Genomic DNA, 22,994 nt, shown 5'->3' with positions numbered 1-22,994 from the left:
TTCTTTGCCCAACTGAAATGTTGAACAAGGACTGAGTGGTGGTAGGAGTGAATATGTAAATACATCTGGGTGAGGGTGGTTCAGTTTGAGTAGCCTTAGAATTGTGCAGAATTAAGGTTACCTAGAAGCCCTTGTTTTAAGATGAAACACTAGATTACTCATCAGTAATAGCTTATTTTTGAAACTGGAGGCACTTCACCCTGTCCCTTCTTTCTCACCTCAGAATGGGAAGCAGATTGCTCATATTTTAATTAATTTTCATTTGTTAAGTCAGGAATCTGAGTGGCCTTCCCACTAACCCTGTTTCCATTGAACAATAGACCATATGTTAGCCTGCCTTCCTGATCATTCAAGAGGATTAATGTGAGCCAAGCCCTGAAATCTGCTCAGGTTATTAAAGGCTAACAATGATTGTTCTAACGTGTCTGTTTATTATGCACATTTTCTCCTATACAGTTATTATATTAACTAGTCAATGTATCCGTCAAATTGTAATGTCTTTGTTGTTGCAGATACAGATGTGGTGTATAAAAGCGAGAGTGGACATGTCATTAAGCTGAATATAGAAACAAATGCTACCACATTATTATTGGAAAACACAACATTTGTAAGTAATGAATAATTAATTACTTTGTGCATTTCAGTATTGTTTGGAATGCTCTCTAGGTTTACATAACTTGCTATTCCTCAGCTCCAGTGCTTGCAAAGCATTTCAGATGAAAAGTTAAGGCTGGAATGTCATTAGACTCAATAGATCTATTGGTATGAAACACCTGTGTGAACCATCTGCTTCATTTTCTCCCTGTTTTTCCTTTGTAATAAGTGAGTAAATGGTTCCAGGAATAATGCTTGCTTAAAATGAATTTTTATTCTAATATTTTCTTTCTATGATTGGTTTTAAAAATGCCAATTTTTTTTTTTTTTTTAAAGAGCTTAGCCTAACTCAAGATATCATTATTTTTTTCCTCCTTAACTTTGCATTTTTTATGATTTATTTCTAATTCTGTTGTTTTCTGGATCAGGTAGAAGATAGGTTTTTGAAAACTTGCCTTCTACTGTGATGTAATTTACGTTTAGAGTTTTAGGATTCTGTCCTTATCAGTTTCAGATGGTTAGCCTAGCAGTGTTTAAATGTCTGAAAGTATTTCAATTGCTATTACAAAATGTGGTGGATTGAATTGTAGACCCCAGTTTGAACATGCTCTTGGTCTTGCCCTGCATTCTTTTGGGTGTGGACCCATTGTAAGTAAGATTTCTTCATGATGTTACTTCAGATAAGGTCTGACCTAATTGAATCAGTTGGGGGTTTAATCCAGAATACTGGAGTCTTGCATAACCAGAGTGAAAGTCAGATGGAGAGAGAAGGCATGGAAGGAGCAAAACAAAAAAGAACCTGGAAGAGAAAGTTGAAGACACTGCCATGTGCATTTCCATGTGACAGAAGAGCCAGGAGCCCCAAAGAATGCTGGCCAGCCAGAAGATACCAAACCTGGGAAGAACCAGGACTTCTAGCCTCTGAAACCATGAGACAATAAATGGGTTTAAGCCAACACATTGTATGCTATTTGATTTAGCAGTTAGGAAACTAAAACCAAAATAATGTAGACTGTTTCATTCATAGTAATCACATTTGAGACTCAGAACTCCTTAAGGTTAGATTGAGCTATGATTACACAGTGAGGAAGTGACCATGTTCAGAATCCAGCTATCAAACACCACTGAAAAATAGTGCACAGTTATTTACTCATTTTAATGTAATCAAAGGTCCAGTATATTGCCTATTAGGTGAGTTCATATGATACTGATGAAACATAATACAGTGCCTTAGAGGAGCTACTGCATAAAGTAAAACAATGAGTAAATTAATTGACTACATTATTTTATTTATTCTTACTTGTACATTTGGAATACATATTTTATTTTCATGTTTATTATAGGAGGGCCACGTGAAAGAGATGGACTGGGAGCCTTCTATTTAGTAGGTTGTTTTTTTTGTATTAGGAATAAAATGGTCATTGAAATCAAGAAATGGGTATATATATATATATAGATCCATTAGGCTAAATGCTACCGATCAGTTGATATACATTAATGGTTAGGTCATTAATAGAGAATACTGATATTTTTTAAACTAATCAGTTAAATCATAGATATCTTAGGAACAGCTATCTTAGATGTAGCTTTTCTAGCATATTGGCATGTTGAGGAAATGTAAGGCATATTTCTTTCTAAGAATATGGATGTCCTTTGGGGAGGTAGTACTAACCCTCATGAACATTTTAATAAACAGTATTGTATTGATCAGGGTTCTGTAGGGAAACAGAATCAGCAGAAGATATCTGTAAATATGAGATTTTATAAAAATATCTTATGCAACTGTGGGGGTGCACGAGTCCAAATTCCATAGGGCAGGCAGCAAGCTGGCAGTTCCGATGAAGATCTTCAATCAACTTCTCAGGAGAGGCTGGCTAGCTGAAGAAGAGAAATTCCGTAGGGTAGGCTGTGACCTGGCACTCTGATGAGTATCTTCAGTGAATTCCCCAGGAGAGGCTGGCTGACTGAAGAAGAAGTGAATGTTCTCTCTCTTCTCCCTTAAAAGTCTTCTCCCGATTGGATTAAATCCAGCTGATTGAATTTTCTCATTGCTGAAGACACTTCCTTCATGCATGTTATCAGCCACAGATGTAATCAATTGAGTGATGATTTAATAAACCAGCCTTCTGGTTTATCAACCAGCCAAAAATGTCCTTGCAGTGATGGTTAGGGCAATGTTTGCTTGACCAGACACCTGGGCAACATCACCTTGCCAAATTGACACATGAACCTAAACATCGTAAGTGTAGACCAGTATTTATTATCTGTTAATGGAATGTTCCACTGAGATACTAGGGAAAGGTCTGGGAATCACTAAGAGATGTTGAAATCAATAGAAAAGAATCCCTTGATAGGAGGAAATGGTAGGAGGCAGAAAACAGGAATTGGTAGTGATGGGAGGGTGTGCTAATTGCTTATCGATTAAGGTCAATGTGGATTGATTTGTGGATGAAATTAGTTTGGGCAGCAAAACATAAATGCATTTTTAAAATTTTTTGTTCCCTTTATCAAAGTAAAATTTTCTGATGGGGAGTAAATGCCTCAGATAGCCAAATATTTGGTTAGGTGTAGATACTCAGTCAATGAATATTCAGCTAGGTCGCTTCTTTATGGATCACTCCCTTACACAGGTTACTGAGATCTTCCCTCTAGTTACTAATTATGTATTTTTTTCAGTGTTTTCTCACTATTTGTTTTTTTTTGTATCTGTGAAAAAAGAAATAAAAACAAACATACATGTTGGTTATTATTCTATTATCCCAATTCTTCCTTTTGTACTAGACACCATCCCCAGGTCGTCTCATTCTAGATTTCTCCATGTGCAGATTGATGTTTTATTTTTTTACTTTTGTGCTTGTGTGTTTAATATTTTTAGAATAACCTTGAGTTCTATTTCTATTCTCCTCTATGTTGACCATTACTCTTAATTACAAGAGTCATTTTTAGAAAATATTCCAATTTACTACTCTTCTAAGATTTATAGCCACTCTAAAGACACATTTCTCATACTACAGCTTAGTAAAGAATTTATGGGTCATGGAGGGGTCAGAATTCAGCAAGGGTTAGAGGAGTGGAGGTTCGTATGTATTTACGACCAAAGTTAACCCAGTAACTGCCAACAAAAATACAGATCACCATGATTCCAGCCAATTTCAGAAGAACTCAATAATTTTCTCTCAACTCCAAAATAGCATTTATTAAATACAATTGGGTTTACAGCTTACATTAGGCTCAAGTCTAGATTTACTCTCTCTCCCAGGCTATTCTGTTGAAAAATCTCTTAACACATAGGAATTCTATTCACACTATAGTTTATTTGTTAATCAATTATCAACATTTTAATTGTAATCATAGATCTAATAGAATCAGTTCACTATGCAAAGCTTTGTAATAGAAGTCTGCCAAGTTAATTGAGAAAATAAATGTAGAGTTGATAAAAACATGATAACAGAATGGCCTGTTGTTTAATAAGAAACATTATGTTAACATAGGATCCCAATTTATTTTTTTTCTTTATTAGAGAAGTTATGAGTTCATAGAACAATCATGCATAAAATACAGGGTTCCCTTATACCACTCTATTATTAACACTTTGCATTGTTGTGGAACATTTGTTACAATTGATGATAGCACATTTTTATAATTGTGCTATTAACAGTAGTCCATGGTTTAAGGCAGGGTTAGCCTATTAAAATAATTTAAAATCACATTGTCATTTCCAGGTCTAAACACATTTAAATTATAATTGTTGGGCACTTTTAGGTATGCAATTATGAACTGCAGACTCTGTGACTGGCAATAATATTGGGCATAGCTGTCCAAAATAAAACAAAAGTAACTAATTTGCCTCAAATAATTGGCTTAAGGCATTCTTTTGGACTGAAGATATGTGGATTTCTAATGAAGGAAGAAATTAAAGGGCATATAAGTTTATGAGGAAAAGTTATGGGAAAGAAGTGATTTAGCCCCCAAACTGCTCTTAATCATTTCAAAGTGCTTGGAAATGTTATCTCCTAAAGCTAGGGCTATTTCAAATAAAAGCTCACTCAATATGATACAATGAGGAATTTTTTTTTTCCTAAACAGTAGTTGTATTCTTTCTTCTGTCAACAATTTGAATATCACCAGTAGTCTTGGCAGAAAACACCGACAACCATAAATTGTTCTATTGAATTGCTCTTTGAAACTAGAAAGCAGTTGGAACCATCAGGCCTCGCCATGTGTTCTAAGACTGTTGAAGTTTAAAAATAAAAATGAGCTCTTACAATATGGATAGGCATAAATAATAGATAAGAATCTTAAATCTCTTTTATTTTGAAAATCTGTATGCTTTTAAATACATATGTTCCAACCCAGCTCAGTCCCAAGACTGAAGAACACACCAGGTACTGAGTTAGACATGAGTTTAATGGGACTTAGAGACAGGAGAGATGGTTCCGCAGCAGCAGCTGCCCGGGAAAGATGGAAGTTAGCACTCCACAAAGTGTGGGGGGCACCAGGGGGTGGTTTATAAGGGTTCAGACAAAGGCATTCCATAGGGCGTGAGAACAGGGTCTTGTGTACAGCAGTGTGGAGATTTGTTATCAACAGTGATCAGAGGAGGGAAGTTTTAATGCTTTGTGATACCACTTGTACATTCTTCCCCCAGCTGAGGAGGTCCGTGACCTTTAAAGTCTGTCCTGGTCAAGTAGGCAGCTATGTGCAATAATTCACTTTCACTATGGAGGGAAGGGGGCCAGGGTCCTGGGTCCCCACAACATACTATCAAAACAGCCTAAAACAGATAAATGAAATTCATACATAGCAGCAGAATGATACCAAGGGAAATGTTGTCTGCATATCTTGTGGTCCAACTGTCTATTTATGGGCCACTACAAAAGAGTAGACTTGACTGGTACTGGGGAGTATGTATTACCCTACCATGTAGAGATAGAACCAGTTGGCTTGAATGCTGTCGTATTATTTTTTTGTTTTGTTTGTTGTGGCACTGGAGGAGGAGGAATAGACGCAATTCTTTGTATCACCATGAAATCAAGGAATGTATTTTCTGCTTCATGCTTGAGGAAGTAAGTGCCCCATGTGGGGAAAAATACAGCAGCACAAGCAAAGAATTGTTGGATAAAGGTGCCCCAAATTTCACCCCTTAAAGTTTTAATTGAAGAAAGGTTATCAGAAAATTTTGATTGGCCTTGTGGCCTCAATATGCTGGCTTTAAACTTGGAGAATTTGTCATTGTTTAAGATCTGAACTTAGTGGTACAGGTTGGTATCCCCATATTGATTGACAGTTAAGTTATAGAAACCATGCACCAATAAATCTTCCCATGCATGTGTCTGCACAGTTTCTTTCTCTTTTTAGACCAGTTGTTCTCAACTGGGGATAATTTTACTCTCCAGAGGACATTTGGCAATATCTGGAGGCATTTTTGATTGTTGTGGCTAGAGGGGGAGTATGGGTGACAGTTGGTACTGGACTCTGATGTGTAGAGGTCAAGGATGATGTTAAATATCCTACAATGCAGAGGAGATCCTATAATAATTTATCTGGCTCAAAATATCAAGAATGCCAAGATTGCTACCCCCTCTTCCAGACCAAGATAGCAATGAAATCATAGAGTGATCCAAAAAAAAGTATTTTCAAGGTGAGATCAAAATTTTAAATGGGTAATTGTAAAGGACGTCTTAGCTCATGGCTTCCAGCTTTGTTATCCTGGGACACTTTTCTTTTTAAGTGTCTGCAAAGAAGACCAGCATGCATGAGTAGAATAAGTTGCTCTTGGCTTCATCTCTTTTGGATATTCCAGAGAACAGGCTAAAACATGACCCCAGTTTTCTTATCTCCTTGGGGAAACCTCTAATAGAGACTTTCTTTGTTCATGTAAGTTAATATCACTAATTTGGCTATTGTCAACTTTTTTTTGACCAGGAAGCAGTTGTTCCTCTTTAAATTAGAGAGGGAAAAACTAATGGCCATTAGGGAATTCAGCCATCATAATTATTTCCATTGGTGTACCATTTTTAAGAAAAACTGAATTTAATTGTCTTTGGATGTGGCATTTCTATCCCCTTCACCATAGAAATCATCACTCCTTATTGTTGGATATCTTCATACTTCTCTCATTTTCATTATCCACTTTACTCCTAAAAATGTTAGGTCCTTTATACATACACACTATTCATTTTGAAAATGATTATTATATTTACATGGATCGTTTAGATGTTTCCAACTCCCAGTTATAAAAGTAGGATCTCACTTTATTACCATCTATGCACGTTCAGGCAAATAAAAATGGATTAATACATTTTCAAGCAAAGATTATTTATTTGATAGTTATTCATTTAGGAAAGAAGAAAATGACTCTACCTTTCCCAATCCATAAATATTCAGCTTGTTCAAAAATGTCTGTAAGTTATTTGATTGTGGAAATGCTTTCCAATATAGTTTTAAAAGTGATAGTCATAAAAACAGAAAACAAAAAGAAAAGTTCTGCTCTTCACCCTGGAACTCTACTCAGATGTAAATTTAATTTAGAGTGTAAGAGAAGATAATCTCATTGTGTCCATGCATTTGCAAGAGTGACATGATTACCCAGTGGTTCCATACAACTTTTCATACATTTCCCCTTAGATGAGAAAAGGGCTCAAATGGACCACCTCATAATATGCTTCACCCTAAATTACCCCTGCAAAATGTACTAAGAACCAGATACTACTAAGAAGTGTATTCACTGGAACAAAGTCTCTTACCTGGTAAAATAATTTTTATTCTTAATAGTGTTGTTACTAATAAAACTACATCTTCAGTTATATTTAATCATTATGCATATTCTCTAGTGAGTCACTGACAGATACCAAAATTACCTAACTGCTGTATGTCTAAAAGGCTCTCTTGGACAAGAATAAAATGACATAAATATCATTTTTCATATTGGATATCACTTGTTTAATCATGTGAACTTTCTATGTTCGTTTTTGCTGAATATATTCTCCTAGATATGTGCAGTGAAATGATTACAATTCTAGTATTTACTTCTTTGCAGATTTTCATTTATTCTCTTTGGAGCTGAAGGTATAAATTGCCTCAGTGTGTGTGAGATAGAATGCTGGTACTAACAGGCAGTCAGATTTATTGTAATTAATCTCAATTGTTTTCGAGTTTGGCTTTCTGAGAGGTCAGTATCCTGAATTATATCCAAGGGTGATGGGTACATTTTGAACAATTTAAAGCTCTGGTTACATGCCCTTGAATATCTGATGGATATTTCTGCCTTACATTTTCTTTCTGAATAGTTTTTTATTTGGCTCTCTTTTAGTTGTGGACAGCCAGTTAGGGGGAAAAATATATTTATATTTATAATCTACCCCAGATTCTTCTATTAATTTATGATGGAATTTGAGTAAAGCATGTTTTCAAGAGATCTTTGAAGGTTTTCAAGCAGATGACATAGTTAAATCTTTTTTTTTTTTTTTGTCCTCTTGGCATTTCAGAATGACCTTGTTGTTTTGTAGCACCATGCATTAGTGAGAACTTTCTTAATCCATATACACTATAGATTACAGATATTTTAATAGTAAAATGCAAATATATAAAATTGATATTATAGTTTGCTTTTGGAATAGATGTGAGCATTCAAGTAAGTTCAAATTCTGAGAAACTTCAAATGATTATAGCAGCACATTATAGAGCTGGATTGCATTTTTCCTGTCTGCTGCTTCAACTGAAATTAAAACAAAAACAAAAACTGAAACCCAGAGAAATAAAAGGCCTTACTTAAGTATATACATCTAGTATACTATTCAGGTTAGAATACAGAATTCTTGTCTCCTAGTCCAGTGTTCATTCTAATATACCTATTTGATCATTGCATTCAAATCCCTTTTAGAGAAATGTAAAAATAAGTTGCAGTTCTTTAATACTTTATGTGTAAGGAGAGTATGTGTGTGTGTATATATATTTCTTAAACCTTTTAGGAATGATGATTCAAATATGCATATGTTTATACACACACCTGCATAGACATGCATATTTGTTTTTCTTACCAGATCATCAGGAAGAAAGCATTAGACAATGAATGTGAAAAATAAAATATAAAAAATATAGTTTGAATGTCTTGGTTGCTTTAACGTGGCTGAGCTCACCATATTTGATTTTAGCATATTTTAAATATCTCAGTGACTATCCCCTATGTCATTCTTTCCATCTGCCTGTTCTTGGGGAATTACCACCTGTGTGAACAGAAGGAAACAACCTTGGTGGACTCACACATGTACACACATGCACAGTTTCATTACCATGTAGCATCTATTGTTGTGAATTATCACTCTACTTCTCTTTGTTTCTCTCCCATAATAAATTTGTCTGAAATAATGTACTTTACATTTGGGGTTCTTCCTTCTCTTAAAACCTTGCAGTGATTTTTCTAACTCACCATCTTTATAAGGTTTCTGCATCCGTGTTTAAATGACTCATTGTCTTATTAGTCCATTAATTCATTGCCAACAGTTTATGGAACCCCTACTATGTGTCAGATAATATCCCAGGTTCTGGAAATACAATGGTGAAGAAGACAGGCTTACATTTTTGTGGGTGATTATAGACAAAAAATAAATGCTGTAGTAAAAATACAAGAAAATGTCAGCTAGTATTAAGGGCTTGCAGAAAATCAGCATAGCCCACTGTGGAGACAACATTTCAAGATCAGGGTGAAGAGCTTTGCAGACTGAAAGAATAACACTTACAAAGAACTTAGGGGGGAAACTGCAGAGATCTATTCCATTAACAGAAATTATATAAGTAGTGGGTAGTGTGAAGGATGTAAGATAAACCCAGTGCGATAAGTGGAAGAGAGGTTACAGTGTGTTTTGTAGGTCAAGGTTTTGTTTTGAGAGCAATAATTGGGAGATTTTGAAAAAAGAAAGTGACATATTTTAAAAGAACATTCTGTCATATTGTAGAAGAATCTGAGGAATACATTGTGAGAAATGAAAAGTAGAAATGGAGAGATCACTTTGAAATCTACTGCAGTGGTACAGATAAGAGAAGTGGGAAATCTTGACCTAGGATGGTACTAATGGAGAAGGTGAAAAGTAGGTGGATGCAGAATTGGTTTGAAGGTAGAGTGGACAGGACTTTGTTGATGATTGCCATGAGTCAGTCAGGAATAGAGGAATCACAGCCATCTCCTAAATTTTTAAATTTGACATTAAAATGGGCAATTCTATTTCATTATTTTCCAGTTAGACTTGACATTAGATTTAGTTGAAGTGTGTGTATACACACACATAGTTTTGCATACAATGGACAATAGAGGCATTCTCATTGTCTGGTTGGAAAAAGACTTTAAATGAAATTAAGAAATTTACATGGAACAAAGAGATGTAACACACCATCCCCTGGGGGTAAAATAAAACAATTTTACTTATGGTTATTTGATTGCATGATTTAATATTTTAAAAAAAAAACAAAAGTGGATTTATTACCTTTGTCTTTATAAAAACGATCATTTTTTTAACAATTACAAATGATGTCCTTGCCTATTGAAAACAAAATTCTAGTAAGACAAAACTATACCAAGCATGAAATTCTGAAAGTTTTACATACTCATTGGAATAAGTCAAACAGTACAAAAAATTATATAAAATAAAAACTTAATATTCACTCCCCCCTACTTATTTCTTCCCCATATTACTCCCAGGGGTAACCAGATCTTGAGCCATAAATTTTTACAAAAATTGGTTCATGCTTTAGATATTTTCTGCAACTAATTTTATTCTCTAATATATTACTGACAGTAGTAATGCACATCCATAAATACTGGTCTATCACCTTCTTTGTATACCCCTATGGCACTTTTTATTTAATTGGTCCATTTTAAGGAATATTTTAATTGTCATCAATTTTTCTCTATTGCCATTAAAGCTGGAATATACATGTATGTCCCATATATCATTTCACTTGGGTAAATGTTACTACAGGACGATCCCAGAAGTAGGTTAGATGGATTCAAGAGTGTGCAGAATTTAATTTTTGATATATTCTGCTAATTTGCCTTTTTAAAATGTTACTAACATTTTAACATTTTAAAAAGAATACCAATGTGACTGGAGTAGTATGAGGATAGGAAAATCAGATGACGTTGAAGGAATAGGTAGGGCTTGGTTATGAAGGTCATGGCAGAGGATTTTCCACAAAGATCAGATCTGCGTTCTGAAACAAAGATCCATTCCTATGAAGATGAAGATTAGCTTAAAATGTAGAGATGTGGTTGAAGAGAGGACAAATGAAGAGACATTTGCTGTACACTAGGCTTGAGATCATGAGAACCTGGACCTAAGCAGTAACAGTGGAGATTGAGAGAAGTGAACACATTTGAAAAGATAAGAAGTAAAATAAAGAGAAAGTTCTAGGATAGATATGGTGGGTAGGAGCTTGTTAAAAAGGAGGCAGCATCAGGGGTTGTTTGTACAGTTTTGGTTGTGACTTAATGGATAGGGCGTTTAACCACTGAGATGGGGAATCCTTGGTGAGAACCAGGTCTGGAAATACCTGTCAAGGTCTATTTAGGAACTACGTGGGGCTATCTTTCAAATAATATTTAGGTCAAATTCCTTGATTCAAATGTTAAAATGAAAACTACAATTTAAAAGTAGTCAGTTAGATGTTTGGCATGATTAATGAAGTCCTTTTTGTATTATAAACCCAGGAATATGCAAACTTTTTCAAAGCCAATTTTGTATTTCTTTTGATAATGTTGTTATGATAATTTTTTATATTTAATCAATTTCTCACTCTTGTGAATTTCTCAAGAGAAAGGGGCAAGGTTTAGTCAGTTTTGTGTCTTCAGTGCCTACAGCAGTGGCAGCATAACACAAAGTAGACAATTAGAACCCATTTTATGAATTAATCATACTTATTTTTATTTTTCTCATAGCATCATTTCTATAAATATTTGATTCAAAGTGGCCTAAAAGAGAATGTAGTATAAAAGGAGATGTAATGACCTCATGTGAAGTTAGATTCAGCTGCAGAGAAGTAACTTAACTCGCCCCCACCCCCCACATACACACACAAAGATTCTCCTTGCCCACTAAAGGTATGAGTCCATAAAATCACAAGTTAGAAGGAAATGCTCTGATTATCGAATATGGCTAATACTTACTCTAGGTAAAGATTGAAGGACAGAAAGCAATTACTTGATTCTTAACTACATATCTTTGTTAATTTTGAAGCACTGCTAATTTGTATGTTGTTCGAGAAATATATATATATAAATGTAAGAAGAAACTGCTTTTCATGTTCAAATGTATTAATTGTTTACTAGATACTGAAGGAAATTTCTCTTAGCTCTTTGTTTAAAAAAATTTGTTTTTCTCTTAATTGACACGTGATAAGTAAAAGATGACTCTGGTAATTCATTATTTTTTCTAGTTTTTGGCTAACAGAAAACTCAGAGCTTAACTAAAAGCATACTTTTAATAACTTGGAAATAACTGGAAATTGTATGATTAATTTTGGGGTCATACTTTCTGACCCTAAATTTACATTTTTTTTCTAATTTGCTTTCCCCTCTCTCTTTCTCTCTCTATAAAATAGCTTTATCCAGATATATTTCACCTGCCATAACATTCACGCATTTACAGTGTACAGTTCAGTAGTTTCTAGTATATTCACAAAGTTGTGCAACCATTACCACACTCTAATTTTAGAACATTTACAACTCCCAAAAAGAAACCAAAAAACCTTAGCAATCCTTCCCCATTCTCACTGCTCCCCCACCCACACACCAAGAACCAGGCAACCTACTTTTGTAGATCCACTAATCTACTTTGTTTTTCTATGGATTTTCATATTGTTGACATTTGCTATAAATGGAATTATTCATTATGTTTACTTTTGTGGCTTGCTTCTTTCACTCAGCACAGTATTTTCAAGGTTCATTCATGTATCAGTACTTCATCCTTTTTACAGCCAAATAATATCATATTATGCATATACTATATTTTGCTTATCCATTCTTCACTTGATGGGCCATTTGAGTTGTTTTCACTAAAGGATATTATGAATATTGCTGCTTTGAACATTTCTGTACAGTTTTGTGTAGACACAGGTTCTCATTTCTCAGGGAGATACACCTAGGCATGGAATTCGTTGGATATATGATGGCTCTATGTTTAATAGTTTGAAGAATCACAGATTGCTTTCCAAAGAAGCTATACCATTTTAAATTCCTTCCAGTAATGTATGAAGATTCCAATTTTTCCATATCCTTGCTAACACTTGTTCATTTCTCTCATTTGCTTTTAACCATCCTAATGATGTGAAATGGTAACTCCTTTTGTCTTTGATTTGCATTTTCCTGTTGATTAATGATGGGCATTTTTATTTATTGTCAATTTGTATATATTCTTTGGAGGACTTTCTATTCAAATCCTTTTCCCATTTTTTTAAATTGATTTGCTTGACTCTTTGAGGGGGAGGGTTGGTTGTAAGAGTCCTTTATATATTTGAAATACAAGTCCCTTGTTAGATATATGATTTGAAATATTTTCTTTTTTGCTGGTGTACTTTGACACTTAAAAGAGTTTAATCAAAGTGAAGTCTAATTTCTCTATTTTTTCTTTAGGCTTATGTGCTTTTGGTGTCATATCTAAGAAACCATTGCCTAAATGAGGGTCACAAAGCTTAATTTCTGTGTTTTTGTCCAAGATTTTTATAGTTTTACACTTACATTTTATTATGTGGTTGATTTTGAGCCAATTCTTATGTATGGTGTGTGGTAGGGGTCAAATTAATTCTTTTGTATGTGGACATCCCATTGTCCCTGAAACGTTTGTTGAAAAGAATATTCTTTCCCCATTGGATGGTCACAGAACCTTTGTCAAAAATCAGTTGACAACGGACATAGGAATTTATTTTGGAACTTTCAATTTTGTGATGTTGATCAATGTCTATCTTTATGCAAGTACCACACAGTCTTGATTACTGTAGCTTTGCAGTAAGGTTGAAATAAGGAAGTGTGCATCCTCCAAGTGTGTTATTCTTTTTCAAGATTGTTTTGGGTGTTCTGGGTCCCTTGAATTTCCATATGAATTTGAAGATTAATTTGTGGAGTATTGCTGTCTTAACAAAGTTACGTCTTCCGATCCATGGACATGGGATGTCTTCCAATTTATTTACGTCTTCTCGAATTCCTCATAGTAATGTTTTCTGTTTTCTGATGCACAGATCTTGCACTATTTTTGTTAAAATTACTACTAAGCATTTTACTATTTTTGCTGCTATTGTATGTGTAATTGTTTTCATGGTTTCATCCTCAGATTGTTCATTGCTATTGTATACAAATTGATATATGTCTATTGATCTTGTGTCATGCCACATTGCTGATTTCATTTATTAATTCATATAATGTTTTACAAGTCCATGGGATTTTCTATTTACAAGAACATGTCATCTGAGAATAGAGATCGTTTTACTTCTTCTTTTTCCAGTCCGGATGTCTTTTATTTCTTTTTCTTGCTTATTAGCTCTGAGTAAACCCTCCTGTACAACGTTGAATGAAAATGGCAAGAGCAGAGATCCTTGTCTTGTTCCTGATTTTCAGGGAAAAGAATTCAGTTTTTCTTGTTTAAAAGATATTAACAATGACTGTGGTGGATACTCTTTATCAAGTTGATTCCTGTTTTGTTGAGTGTTTTTCTCATTAAAGAGTGGTAGAGTATTATCATGTGTTTTTCTACATCTGTTGATATTATTGTATAATTTTTATATTTTATTCTGTTAATGTGGTTTATTACATTGAATTTTTTAGACATTTAATCAACCTTGCCATTCCACTGATAAATCACAATTGGTGGTGATGTATATACCTTTTTATATGTTGCTGCATTCCGTTTGCTAATATTTTGTTGAGGATTTCTGTGTCTATATTTGTAAGGGATATTGGTATGAAGTTTTCTTTTCCTTTGATGTCTTTGGTTTTGGGGTCAGTGTGATACTGGCCTCATAGAATGAATTGGGAAGTGGTCCTTCCTCTTCTATTTAAAAAAAATAGTTTGTGAAGTCTTGATATTAATCCTTTAAACTTTTGATAGAATTCACCAGAAAGGCCATTTGGAACATGGATTTATCTTGCTAGAAGGTTTTTGTGTTTTTTTTTTTAATAATTCATTCCCTTTTATTGGTTATAGGTCTGTTTTGATTATATGTTCTTTCTTGAGTCAGTTGTTATTTGTATCTATACAGGAATTTGTCCTTTTCATCTCAATTATCTAATTCATTGGCATACAGTTGTTCATATATCTCTGCATTATCATTTTTAATTCTAGAAGGTGAGTAGTACTGTCTGCCCCTTTCATGCCATAATTAGTCATTTAAGTCTTCTCTCTCTATTTTTTTTTACTTTGTCAGTTTAGCTAAAGGTTTGTCAGTTTTGTTTTTCTTTTCTACAAACCAACTTCAAAAATTTTTTTCTCTTTTCTATTTCATTTAATTTACACTCAATCTTTATCATTTTCTTCCTTCTGCTTTCTTTCTATTTAGTTTTCTCTTCTTTTTTCTAACATCCTTAGAAAGTTATTTATTTGAATACTTTTTGATATAAATATTTACAACTATAAATTTCTTTCTAAGCCCTATTTTAGCTTCATTCCATAAGCTATATTAATTTGTCATTTCATTTCCATTCTTCCAAAGTGTTTTCTAATTTACCTGGTTATTTTTTCTTTGGTACATAGGTTATTTAGGAGTTGTGTTTTTTTTTTTTTTTTTATTTTATGAATTTCCACATCTGTGGATTTCCCAAATATTCTCCTGTTTCTGATTTAATTCCACTGTATTCAGAGAACATACTTTGCATGATTTCAATCATGTAAAATTCATTGAGATTTGTTTTATGGCTTAACATATGGTCTACACGGGATAATGTTCCATCTTCAACTGATAATAATGTGTATTTTGCTAGTTATCTTGATGTCTGTTTCATCTAATTTTGTTTCTAATATTCAAGTCTTATATTGCCTTGATCTTCTGCCTAGTTGTTCTATTGAAGTGTTCATCAATTATCATTGAATGGTCTATTTCTCCTTTTAATCCTATCATTTTTGTGTCATGTATTTTGGGCTATCATATTAGATGTGTGTATGTTATACTTGATATATATTCCTGTTAGAATGGTGCTTTTATCATTGTAAAATCTTGTTATCTATGAATAATTTTTGCTTAGATTCTATTTTGTCTGATATTAGTAAAGCTACTCCAGCTTTGTTTTGGTTACAGCTTACGTGGAATATCCTTTTTCTTCCTTGTATTTCCAACCAATTTGTGTCTTTGAATCTAAAGTGTGTCTTTTGTAGAGAGCATATAATCAGATTATGCTACTTATATCTGCTATTTGGCATTTGTTTTTTCTGTATGGCTTATGTCTCTTATTTGCCTCTGTTTTTTTTTTTTTTTGTTTTTTTGTTTTCTTTTTTATCCTGACTTCCTTTATTAAAATAGATTTTTTTATTATACCTTTTTAATTCACTTGTTGCCTCTCTTAAAATATATTTTGATTATTTAATCATCATCCTGAGGTTTACAATTAATATTTTAATTTAAACCAAATCTAGTTCAGATAATAGATACTTGATTTCAGTAGCATACATAAACTGCTCTAATACATCTCCATTCCCTCCACCTCCATTGTCCTATTGTTGTCATATAAATTACATCTTTATACATTTTATTTCAAGCAACACAGTTTTATATTTTTTTATAAAGTTGCACATAGGAGAACTAAAGGGTTACATACAGAAATACTTTTATAGTATCTTTCAGAATGCGTATGTCATTACTTTTCTGGTAGTTTTTAAAAAATTTCTTCATTAAAGTAACTGGGTGGATTCAAGTTACTGTCTAGCATTCTTTCATTTCAACCTGAAGGACTCTCTTTAGTATTTCTTGTAGGGTAGGTCTGGTAGCATCAAGTTTTCTGATTTTATATATCAGAAAAGTCTTAGTATTTCTTTCGTTTTGAAGGAGACCTTAGTTATATATAAAATTTGGTTGATATTTTTTCTTTTCATTCTATGAAGATGTCATTCTTCTCTCTCCTGGCCTCCATGATTTCTAATAAGAAGGAAGCCATTAATTTGTTGATCTCTCATATGCAATGTCATTTTTCTCTTCCTCTTTTCAAGATTTTCTCTTAGATTTTGACTTTTGTTAATGTAGCTAGGATGTGTCTTTCCTGTGGCTCTTTTTTATTCTAGTTGGAGTTTGTTACTCAGAGTTTTTTCTACTTGGAGTTTGTTTAGTTTTGAATGTGTAGATTATTTTTCTCCATATTTGAGAAGTTTTCAGTCATTACAACGTGATTTTTTTTGTTCTTTCCCTTTTTTATGTTTTGACATGTATTTTATGTGCTCCATTCAGTTTTACTTAAATTAAAGCAGGATGAAGCCTAAGGAATTTACCAACATGATATAAGTAGTTGTAATTTCATATCTCACCTTTAGTGGTGTTCTAGCTATAATAATTACAATTTCATTTCCATCTGTCTGAAGAAAAAGTATGACTTAGCTCATTTTGTGTTGAATACTTTGTGTATGTTTTTTAAGGTAATAGACAATCTTGTATTAACTGCATCATTGCAACCCCCAGTTATTAGTGCAATTAATCAATGGACAAATCTACCTTCTAACAGCCCTAAGGTCTGACATTATGAACCTATGCCAGCCTAATTCAGTCTCATATGTTAAGCTCAACTTTATTCTCTTTCATTTATAATACTTTATAAAATGTCCTTCAGAACCCAGATATTCTAAATCCATTTTTGTTAGGACATTGACGATTTTGAATAATGAGTTTATTTAAAAACCACAAAAGGCAAAAATAAAATTTTAATAAGCATTAGAGAAGGAAAAGTACCTATGATAAAGGAAAAACTGCATCATAATTTAAGAAAGTATATCATGATTATATATATATGTACTATATCTATGTATTATGTATATATATTACCAAAGAAAAAGTCAAGTCATTTTGATGCAGAATGAGAAAGCTTATTTTACTCCTATCCAGGCATTACCATGGTGGTTTTTATTTTAGAGTCACATCCTGTTCCTTATAAATAAATATTAAAGATTTAAGTTATATTGATATACAGACTAATCCCACACCCTTATAGTAATCCTTCAACAACAACAACAATAACAATGAAACCACATAAAACAAGCAAAAAGAAAACATACTGGAAGTGCTTGTTATAGAACAAACATTTATGTTTATAAGCTCTGAATTAATTAGAGCTTTTTTGTGTAACACAACTTTTACAGGTCCTTCATTTATGTCCCTTTAAAATATTAACATTCAAGCTATATTTCAATAAAATATAGTATAATTATGAATACATATATTATTTGTAATCTATCCTATTAATATGTTTGAAAACAAGGTAATAAAAACATATGGTTAGAAAATTTAAATATTTTACACTGTCCAATATGAGAGCCACTGGCTATATTTGGCTATTTAAATTACCAAATTAATTATATTCATATAAAATTAAAATTTCCTTTGCTGACTATTTACTTACTACATTTCAAGTACTCAATACCCTCATGAGACATTGGATAATATATAGAACATTTCCCTCATCATATAAAGTTCTAGTGGTCAGAGCTGGTACAGAAATATATGTATTGAAAATAAAAGCTTTCCTGCATATTACTTCCAGTACCCATCTTGGAAGGCAGCCATATAAACAGTTTTTACGTATCAAAAAAATTATTCAGAAATATTTCTGTATATATCTTCAAAAGTCTGGCATAAACAATTTAAATATTTCAGAATCATTATACACTAATATGTGTATATACATACACGTATATATGTATTTAATACACATATTTAATTTCAACAGTAGGGAGGATCTATACTATATATTGTCTTAATAATGTAACATGTAGATCTTTTTATAGGGGCACTTTTGTTTTTTTTCTTCTAATATTATTTATTAGCTACATAAAATTTCCTTGTATGATGTATTATCATTTCTTTAATTCCCTGTTATGTACATGTTGCACATATACTAGGCAAACATTTTTTTTAAATTCAGTTTTATTGAGATATATTCACATACCATACAACCATCCATGGTGCACAATCAACTGTTCACAGCATCACCATACACCTGGACACTCATCACCCCAATCCACCCTCGAACATTTTACTGATACCAGAGAGAATCAGAACAAGAATAAAAAATAAAAATGAGCACCAAATCATCCCCTCCATCCCACCCTACTTTTCATTTAGTTTTTGTCCCCATTTCTCCACCCATCCATCCACACACTGGACAGAGGGGATGCGATCCACAAGGGCTCCACAACCACACTGTCACCCCCTGTAATCTACATTGTTATACAATCATCTTCAAGAGTCAAGGCCACTGGGTTGGAGTTTGGTAGTTTCAGGTATTTGCTTCTAGCTATTCCTATATATCAAAACCTAAAAAGCGTTACCCATATAGTGCATAAGAATGTCCACCAGAGTGACCTCTCGACTCCATTTGAAATCTCTCAGCCACTGAAGCTTTATTTGGTTTCATTTCTCATCCCCCTTTTGGTCAAGAAGATATTCTCAATCCCACAATGTTGGGTCCAGATTCATCCCCGGGAGTCATCCTGCGTTGGCAGGGAGATTTACACCCCTGGGAGTCAGGTCCCACATAGTGGGGAGGGCAGTGAGCTCACCCGCTGAGGTGGCTTAGTTAGAAAGAGAGAGAGGGCCACATCTGAGCAACAAAGAAACACTTAGGGGGAGACTCTTAGGCACAATTATAAGCAGGTTTATAGGCAAACAGTTTTAAGAAATATTTGTCAGTAAATTCATAGCTGGATCAAAGGGATTATCCATTTGAAATTTCGTAGACAGTGTCAAATTGCATTACTCATGCACACCAAAGATATATCACCTTTTTGCCTACTTTTATTGTCACTAGGTATTGTCAGATATCTTAATTCTTACCAGTTTGATTGATAAGAATGACATTTAATTGTTATTTTGATTGGCAGTTATTTAACTGAGTGAGATTGAACATCATCTTTTCATTTGTACTTTGGAAATTGTTTTTTTCTTTTTCTGCGTGTTCCTTTAAAATTGGGACTTTTCACATGATATGTGTGTGCAGCAACATTTATTTCTTTAGAAGTGTGTCTTAGTCTGCCTCTCATAGAAATTATTTATTCAGCACCATTTAGGAAGTCTATTAAGAGGATTTTCTGTATTTCAAATCTCTTAGTGGGCCTATGTCTGTTATTAACTGGCATGAAGAAGGGGATGAATGAATGATTGTTCAAAAGGGAAGGAGGAACAATGAAAAGAGTTGAGTAAATGTTCATTATGAACTCGTTTGATTTTAAATACCTGTTTAATAAAAGTTAGAGAATTTCCCCAAGTATTGGAAATGTACCTACCCCCTTAAATGTTATTTCCCTCTGCTTTTCAAATAAAACAAAAAATAATAATACACAAAAAGAAATCATCTTCTTCAGGCTTTAAGCTTAATCTAATCCCCATATGGACATTTAAAAACATGCACAAAAATTATTGTTCTTAGCTCTCTATCTCTAGACTTTTCAGAAAGATATTAGAGCTATAAATGAATATTTAAGCTTTGGGCTATAAAATATTAGCAAGTCTAGTAGATGACAAGTCAACTCCTAACTAACTCACTCTGGAAATTTTTATATCCATCCTTCAGTTTCTGGGGAATGTCTAGCTCAGCTTTTAAGCATAGTTGGGGAGATCAGCCATTGTTTGGAACGGTGCTGGTGAGACAAAGAATGAAGAACCCTCTTCTAACTTAAAGGGCTCAAGGACTCTGGATCTTGAGCTGCCACGGTCCCCGACTGTTCCTTGCTCCATTCTACTGAATTTGACTTGATTTTACAGACCATAGTTCTTTCCCCAACTAAGCGGAAAGCACTATGCCACCAGGCGAGTAAATGTGCAATTGATCTTTCATTTACTATTGCTCATGGCTTTCACAGAAAAGAGAGAAAGTTTCTTTGTGATATCTGTGCTTATCAAGTGGATATTGATGGTAGAATCCTTATATTATTATGAGTCTGGAAAATGAGCTGTGATGCTCCACCTGTTACCATACTCAAGAAATATTAATGTTTAAAGTTGAGAACCTGAGCCTTTCTCTTCTTTTGCTTTTCAAATGAATTGTATCTTCTGAATATACAGAAGTATAACCGTGTGTAAAATTAAAGTTCAGAGATATTTTGATATGATAGAGAATGCCAAGTAGGAAATGATAAAGGCATGTTGGAGAGTATTAGTTAACTGATAAATATTTATGTAATTAATATTAAGAATTTTACTAAATAAATTGAAACATTAATAAAATATATGAACAAACTTTTCACAAAATAAACAAGTATTGGTGACAAAAAAGATGCTGAACATAATTTATAATCAGTAAAATGCTTATCTACAATGTATGGAGCTGCTAGTTCATACCTATTACGTTGGCAAAGCTTAAATGAAATTGCCAATTATTAGAAAAGAAATGGAGGAATAGAATCTCTTGCACGTTGCTAGTAAGGGTGTATTTTGTGTTCTCACTTTGGGTAACAGTTTGTCATTATCATGAGAAGTAGAACATTCACATGCTCTACAGCCCACCAACCCCTCCAAGGTATGTGCTTAAGCAAACTGTTGTACATGTGCATCAGAAAACAAGACAAAAATTTATTGAGCATTGTTATAGTAGCAAAAATGGAAACAACTTTCCAGTGCCCATGGGCAAAAATTTTTATATATGAAAAGAATGACAAATCATATAACCATGAAGATAACATGAAAAACTGGAATATCCTATAACCAAGAAAATAAGTGAACTACACAGCTAAATACAAATGTTCATGAAAACTGTAACAGAGTGTTGAATGAAATAAGAAAGTATAAGATCACAGGCTGACTGATGCCTCTTTTAAAGATTAAATAACATGTAGTTTAAGCAAATGTCTATCTGTAACAAAGCAAACAAACAAAAAAAATTCCAAGGGACTATATAAACACAGATCAGGAAAATGGTTACCTTCTATGGTGGATGGTGGGGGAGAGGTTAGAGGTGAACATGTGGAGATGTAAGTTACCAGGGATGTTCTATTTCTCTGGCAGGATGAAGGGGCCATACATGTTCATTTAGAATATAGCCATGTAAGACCAATGTGTAGGGTTGCCAGATAACATAGAAGATACTGTTTAATTTTGAACTTCAAATAAGCAGCCAATAATTGCTTTAGGATAGGTATGCCTAATGCAATGTATTTACTGCTTGGTCTGATATTCAGATTTAACCAGGCACCCTGTAATTCTTTTTTCTTAAACTGGTGATCCTATTTTGAATGACTTGATGCCATGAGGCCAAAGTTATGATTAGTCCAATTCTATGCACTTAGGACCATTAAGATGAAAACAATCTAAGTATTATACTATCTAATACAATGATTTCAACCAGTGTCAAAAATGGAGAGGAGAAAGTAGACATCATATATAGTTTTACTAAGAAATATGTCAGAGTAAGTCAAATCTGTCACAAAGATCCTTCTTAGTTACTCACCTAATATTCTGTCTTATGCCTTGGAATTATTAATGGTAATACTAAATAAATGATGTTATACCAACTTGAAATGAGCCTTTGCACTATAAGAGAATCAATCAGCTGTCAAGATCTACTCTTTAAAGTACTCTTTCTCTTTTGAAATCTCATCCTTAGAAAACACTCCCCCATTTAAAAAAAAATATAATTTTTTAACAAACAATATTGGTTTTGGCATTTTCTCTTCTTTTCAAAAATTTGGGAATTGAAAAGCTCTCAGAAGTCATCTTTATGGTCTGTGCCAGAAATAAAATCATGTTACTGATGGAGATTCTTGAAATGTGCATATCTTATTTTAAAATATAACTATATTGTTGAGTTTATGAAATCATACTCTCTAAAATTTGTCTGGTGGGATATAGCAAGAATGAACTTAAGTAATTCACTACTGACTCACTCTAGTTCACCCATCTTATTTTATATGGAAACAGGATAAAGAGGCAGGCATTTGTCTAGGGAATAGTTTTTGTGTCCTAAATTTAAAATAACAAACTATTCACTGTATTGAGAATTGCTCTGAGTGTCTTCATTTACTGTCTCAAATACAAGATTATTTTGGATACATTATATAAATTTAAGGCTACCATGAGGAAAACTGGCCCAGAAATCCTAATGTCATATTTTTAGGACCCCCATAAATTTTAGTTTCTTTCTATATGCTTTACCTAATGCACTTAAAGGAGCTGTACCTGAATGTAACAGCACCATTTAAGAGAAAAATATATTTGAAATATGATGATTAGAA

General features: G+C 33.3%; 1 protein-coding gene across 2 annotated transcripts in view; it reads left to right on the top strand.

Moving 5' to 3' along the window:
- DPP10 (dipeptidyl peptidase like 10) overlaps nucleotides 1–22,994 on the top strand; it is a 689,331-nt gene that overhangs the window by 304,672 nt on the left and 361,665 nt on the right. For both annotated transcript variants that reach the window (XM_037849964.1, XM_037849965.1), the window contains exon 4: nucleotides 513–607. In XM_037849964.1, coding sequence (XP_037705892.1) covers nucleotides 513–607 — 95 coding nt within the window. The remainder of the gene's footprint in view (nucleotides 1–512; nucleotides 608–22,994) is intronic.

Source organism: Choloepus didactylus, chromosome 9, assembly GCF_015220235.1.
Source record: "Choloepus didactylus isolate mChoDid1 chromosome 9, mChoDid1.pri, whole genome shotgun sequence".
NCBI lineage: Eukaryota > Metazoa > Chordata > Mammalia > Pilosa > Megalonychidae > Choloepus > Choloepus didactylus.
The sequence above is the reverse complement of the archived record's forward strand: the minus strand, read 5'-3'. Positions and strand labels throughout refer to the sequence as shown.